Raw genomic sequence first — 6,098 nt, 5'->3', positions numbered from 1 at the left:
CCTAAACCCTATTATTATTATTATTATTATGTGAGTTTATTAGAATGCTAGAATGTTGCTCGGCCTCGTTGTGGGCTTATGCAATTTGATCCTAGTCTAAAGAGGCGCTCGAGCACTGGGAGTACACGGCCTACAATGCGAACCCTGCTTCTGAGGCGTCTTTCTACTTTCTACTTTTGCTGTCTTCTCTTGGCTTCCTCAGCCTCAGTCAAAAGAGTTGCCTCTCCTCACCTTGGCCATCGGTCGCCACCTACTCTACCTCCATTCAGCTTCCTCAGCCTCAGTCAGGAGAGTTGCCTCTCCTCACCTTGGCCTTCGGTTGCCGCCACCTACTCGTCCTCCATTCAGCTTCCTCAGCCTCAGTCAGGAGAGTTGCCTCTCCTCACCTTGGCCTTCGGTCGCCTCCACCTTCTCTCATTACCTTGGGCTCAGCTCAAGCTCGGTACGGGCTCGCCCCGTCTTCTTCCTCGCCCTCGCCTTGCTCTTCCTCCATGTCTTCCTCTTCTTCGCCATCTTCCCTCATCTCCACCCGCAGTCGGTCCTTCTTGTCCACCTTCAGCGAGCAGGCCAGCACATGCATCTCTGCGAATTTACTCAGTGCTATGAACAGGAGGCTAAGAGATCGACGCTCTATGTCGTCGCTCTCCGCCTCCTGCTCAAGCTCAGCAGCTGCCGTTGCCCGTGGCGAGAACGCGCTGCCCCTCCTTGCCTTCTTGCTCTCTCCTTGCACGCGAGTCCAGCGCTTGCTCTGCAGCCACTTCCCCAGCTTCTCCTTGAGAACGTTGCGCCCAACTCCCTGCTCCTCTGGCATCTTCGCCCACTCTCCCAGCGACATGAACTCCAGGCTCCCCGGAGAGTAGAACGTGTCGTGGAGGTTGCCAACGGCCTTGTCCAGGACCAGCTTGATCGGCTCGCTCGTCCCCGCCTCGTTCAAAGAAGCTGCATCTTCGATGACTGCTGACAGCTCGCTGACGAGCTGCATGTCCTCTTGGCTTGACGGAGATGCTGCCTCCATTGTGATCCTCTCCAGGTCTGTAAACTCCAGCCACTCTCCCTCGCTCTCCTCCTGTCGCTGCGCTGCGTCGCTGGTGCCCCGCTGACCAGCCGCCTCAGAGTCAGGCTCCTTGTCGAAGCCGACTGCTTCGAGCTTGGTTGCTGCGCCTTCGAGATAGAAGGGCAGCTCCTTCATCATGCGTCGAGCATCCTCCGTGGAGCCGAGGAGGATGCCTAGCTTGGACCCGTTCCAGGACTTGGTGTTCAAATCCTCCTCCATGTCGATGCCTTCAACGTTGATCTCGAGCCTGTTAGCGATCTCCAACAAGACTCTCTTGACTCTTGCGATAGACGTGTTGCCGCCGTTGCACAGCCCCTCCATCTCCTTCCTCGTGAAGCGACCAGATGCCGCCGTCGACTTGATGATGATCTTGATCTCCTTGCCGTCCTTGCCGCCTGCCTTCTTCTGCATCCTTGATGCCTTCTTCAACTTATTTCTGGACACAAAGCGATCAGCTGTCAACTCGACTGCGAGCGCCTCTCTGATCTTCGGGTCCTCGCTGAACAGAGTCAGGTGTACTCCCTCCATCGCTTCGCTCTCTCGGAAAGCTCGAAATGCTGTATCATTCGCCTCTGGGCAGCTCGAGGAGACGATCCACTCCACCTCCCTCTGTCTCCAGATGACGTTGGCCCCTACAGCGATGAAGCCTTTCTGACCTAAGCCTTTGTGGACTTGCTGTCCTGGCGCCCCAGCGACCAGCATGCCTGCCAGCGGCTGGAGTTGGACCGCTGCAAGGGACTGGCGCAGCAGCTGATAGCGATAGACGGCAGCTATCTCAGCCGTTGTCATGCCGCCCAAGGTTAGCAGGTGAGTCAGCTCTGCCAAGCTGCCCCCTTTGCCCCAGGGTCCTCTCTTGGCTCGAATCTTGAAAGATCTATCGTGCACGATGCTCACATGTACAGCTGTGAACTTGCGACCATCGATCGCGAAGTCCTCTCTTCCCTGCCAGAGCTTCTCCGCTTGTGCATTGCGGAGGAAGGAAACAGTCACCGGGATCTCCTCAGCACTCGCTATCTCGGGTCTATACGGAGCCTTCCACATGATTGCTTTACTCTCTTGCACTGAGTCTACGATCAGTCCGATCTCTTCAAATTTCTTCTTCAGCTTCTCTTCATGGTTGACATACACCGAGGAGATGCCCAGGAGAGTCATGGAGATGAAGGAAGTCACCTCGTTGCCTGCTGAGGCGGTGTATGTCTCGACCTTCTCCTTCTTGGCTTCTTCAATCTGCTGCATAAACCACTCTCTGGATGCGTCACTCCATCCAGTCATCGCTTCTTGCAGAAGCTCACGTCGTGCCTGCTGACATGTCGAGCGGATGGCTTCTGCGATAGCGTCGGGGGTGCATCCCTCCACAGCCTTGCAAGCCTGGGCTGTCCTGCTGTTCGGATAACGCTTCGCGAAGCTCTTCACCCTCTCGACAAGATCAGCTTCGAGGACAGAGGCATCCACAAGTCCGCTCTGCGTGTATTGGCATGATCTCCGATACAGCAGGTTGCGAACATTTTCATCATACTGAAGAACCATACTTAGAAAGCTATTTGAAGTATACAAACCTCTCGCTTGCAGCTTCCTTGGCGCCCTGGCAGCTTCCCCTACACCACGCGTGCAGCCATGGTGCCTGAAATAACCGGCGCTCCTAAACCCTAAACCCTAAACCCTAAACCCTAAACCCTAAACCCTAAACCCTAAACCCTAAACCCTAAACCCTAAACCCTATTATTATTATTATTATTATGTGAGTTTATTAGAATGTTGCTCGGCCTCGTTGTGGGCTTTTGCAATTTGATCCTAGTCTAAAGAGGCGCTCGAGCACTGGGAGTACACGGCCTACAATGCGAACCCTGCTTCTGAGGCGTCTTTCTACTCTCTACTTCTGCTGTCTTCTCTTGGCTTCCTCAGCCTCAGTCAGGAGAGTTGCCTCTCCTCACCTTGGCCTTCGGTCGCCACCTACTCTACCTCCATTCAGCTTCCTCAGCCTCAGTCAGGAGAGTTGCCTCTCCTCACCTTGGCCTTCGGTCGCCCCCTACTCCTCCTCCATTCAGCTTCCTCAGCCTCAGTCAGGAGAGTTGCCTCTCCTCACCTTGGCCTTCGGTCGCCTCCTACCTTCTCTCCTTACCTTGGGCTCAGCTCAAGCTCGGTACGGGCTCGCCCCGTCTTCTTCCTCGCCCTCGCCTTGCTCTTCCTCCATGTCTTCCTCTTCTTCGTCATCTTCCCTCATCTCCACTCGCAGTCGGTCCTTCTTGTCCACCTTCAGCGAGCAGGCCAGCACATGCATCTCTGCGAATTTACTCAGTGCTATGAACAGGAGGCTAAGAGATCGACGCTCTATGTCGTCGCTCTCCGCCTCCTGCTCAAGCTCAGCAGCTGCCGTTGCCCGTGGCGAGAACGCGCTGCCCCTCCTTGCCTTCTTGCTCTCTCCTTGCACGCGAGTCCAGCGCTTGCTCTGCAGCCACTTCCCCAGCTTCTCCTTGAGAACGTTGCGCCCAACTCCCTGCTCCTCTGGCATCTTCGCCCACTCTCCCAGCGACATGAACTCCAGGCTCCCCGGAGAGTAGAACGTGTCGTGGAGGTTGCCAACGGCCTTGTCCAGGACCAGCTTGATCGGCTCGCTCGTCCCTGCCTCGTTCAAAGAAGCTGCATCTTCGATGACTGCTGACAGCTCGCTGACGAGCTGCATGTCCTCTTGGCTTGACGGAGATGCTGCCTCCATTGTGATCCTCTCCAGGTCTGTAAACTCCAGCCACTCTCCCTCGCTCTCCTCCTGTCGCTGCGCTGCGTCGCTGGTGCCCCGCTGACCAGCCGCCTCAGGCTCCTTGTCGAAGCCGACTGCTTCGAGCTTGGTTGCTGCGCCTTCGAGATAGAAGGGCAGCTCCTTCATCATGCGTCGAGCATCCTCCGTGGAGCCGAGGAGGATGCATAGCTTGGACCCGTTCCAAGACTTCGTGTTCAAATCCTCCTCCATGTCGATGCCTTCAACGTTGATCTCGAGCCTGTTAGCGATCTCCAACAAGACTCTCTTGACTCTTGCGATGGACGTGTTGCCGCCGTTGCACAGCCCCTCCATCTCCTTCCTCGTGAAGCGACCAGATGCCGCCGTCGACTTGATGATGATCTTGATCTCCTTGCCGTCCTTGCCGCCTGCCTTCTTCTGCATCCTTGATGCCTTCTTCAACTTATTTCTGGACACAAAGCGATCGGCTGTCAACTCGACTGCGAGCGCCTCTCTGATCTTCGGGTCCTCGCTGAACAGAGTCAGGTGTACTCCCTCCATCGCTTCGCTCTCTCGGAAAGCTCGAAATGCTGTATCATTCGCCTCTGGGCAGCTCGAGGAGACGATCCACTCCACCTCCCTCTGTCTCCAGATGACGTTGGCCCCTACAGCGATGAAGCCTTTCTGACCTAAGCCTTTGTGGACTTGCTGGCCTGGCGCCCCAGCGACCAGCATGCCTGCCAGCGGCTGGAGTTGGACCGCTGCAAGGGACTGGCGCAGCAGCTGATAGCGATAGACGGCAGCTATCTCAGCCGTTGTCATGCCGCCCAAGGTTAGCAGGTGAGTCAGCTCTGCCAAGCTGCCCCCTTTGCCCCAGGGTCCTCTCTTGGCTCGAATCTTGAAAGATCGATCGTGCACGATGCTCACATGTACAGCTGTGAACTTGCGACCATCGATCGCGAAGTCCTCTCTTCCCTGCCAGAGCTTCTCCGCTTGTGCATTGCGGAGGAAGGAAACAGTCACCGGGATCTCATCAGCACTCGCTATCTCGGGTCTATACGGAGCCTTCCACATGATTGCTTTACTCTCTTGCACTGAGTCTACGATCAGTCCGATCTCTTCGAATTTCTTCTTCAGCTTTTCTTCATGGTTGACATACACCGAGGAGATGCCCAGGAGAGTCATGGAGATGAAGGGAGTCACCTCGTTGCCTGCTGAGGCGGTGTATGTCTCGACCTTCTCCTTCTTGGCTTCTTCAATCTGCTGCATAAACCACTCTCTGGATGCGTCACTCCATCCAGTCATCGCTTCTTGCAGAAGCTCACGTCGTGCCTGCTGACATGTCGAGCGGATGGCTTCTGCGATAGCGTCGGGGGTGCATCCCTCCACAGCCTTGCAAGCCTGGGCTGTCCTGCTGTTCGGATAACGCTTCGCGAAGCTCTTCACTCTCTCGACGAGATCAGCTTCGAGGACAGAGGCATCCACAAGTCCGCTCTGCGTGTATTGGCATGATCTCCGATACAGCAGGTTGCGAACATTTTCATCATACTGAAGAACCATACTTAGAAAGCTATTTGAAGTATACAAACCTCTTGCTTGCAGCTTCCTTGGCGCCCTGGCGGCTTCCCCTACACCTGACGAGGAGCCATGCTGCCGAAAATCTAAACCCTAAACCCTAAACCCTAAACCCTGCTTCGAGCTTGGTTGCTGCGCCTTCGAGACAGAAGGGCAGCTCCTTCATCATGCGTCGAGCATCCTCCGTGGACCCGAGAAGGATGCATAGCTTGGACCCGGTTCCAGGACTTGGTGTTCAAATCCTCCTCCATGTCGATGCCTTCAACTTTGATCTCGAGCCTGTTAGCGATCTCCAACAAGACTCTCTTGACTCTTGCGATAGACGTGTTGCCGCCGTTGCACAGCCCCTCCATCTCCTTCCTCGTGAAGCGACCAGATGCCGCCGTCGACTTGATGATGATCTTGATCTCCTTGTCGTCGCTGCCGCCTGCCTTCTTCTGCAGTCTTGATGCCTTCTTCAACTTGTTCCTAGAGACAAAGCGATCGGCTGTCAACTCGACTGCGAGCGCCTCTCTGATCTTCGGGTCCTCGCTGAACAGAGTCAGGTGTACTCCCTCCATCGCTTCGCTCTCTCGGAAAGCTCGAAATGCTGTATCATTCGCCTCTGGGCAGCTCGAGGAGACGATCCACTCCACGGCCCCCGCCCCTCCCTCTGTCTCCAGATGACGTTGGCCCCTACAGCGACGAAGCCTTTCTGACCTAAGCCTTTGTGGACTCCCAAGCGACCAGCATGCCTGCCAGCGGCTGGAGTTGGAC

At 55.8% G+C, this 6,098-nt stretch overlaps 1 protein-coding gene across 1 annotated transcript; it reads right to left on the bottom strand.

Moving 5' to 3' along the window:
* Nucleotides 1–22: 22 nt before the first annotated feature.
* GUITHDRAFT_152615 (hypothetical protein) lies at nucleotides 23–3,754 on the bottom strand. The gene is made up of 2 exons (XM_005832865.1): nucleotides 2,803–3,754; nucleotides 23–48 (listed from the first exon to the last, which is right to left on the bottom strand). The coding sequence occupies exon 1, from the start codon at nucleotides 3,732–3,734 to the stop codon at nucleotides 3,186–3,188; it is 549 nt and encodes a 182-aa protein (XP_005832922.1). The 5' UTR covers nucleotides 3,735–3,754; the 3' UTR covers nucleotides 23–48; nucleotides 2,803–3,185.
* Nucleotides 3,755–6,098: the final 2,344 nt, after the last annotated feature.

This window comes from Guillardia theta (genome assembly GCF_000315625.1).
Source record: "Guillardia theta CCMP2712 unplaced genomic scaffold GUITHscaffold_33, whole genome shotgun sequence".
Lineage (NCBI taxonomy): Eukaryota > Cryptophyceae > Pyrenomonadales > Geminigeraceae > Guillardia > Guillardia theta.
The sequence above is the reverse complement of the archived record's forward strand: the minus strand, read 5'-3'. Positions and strand labels throughout refer to the sequence as shown.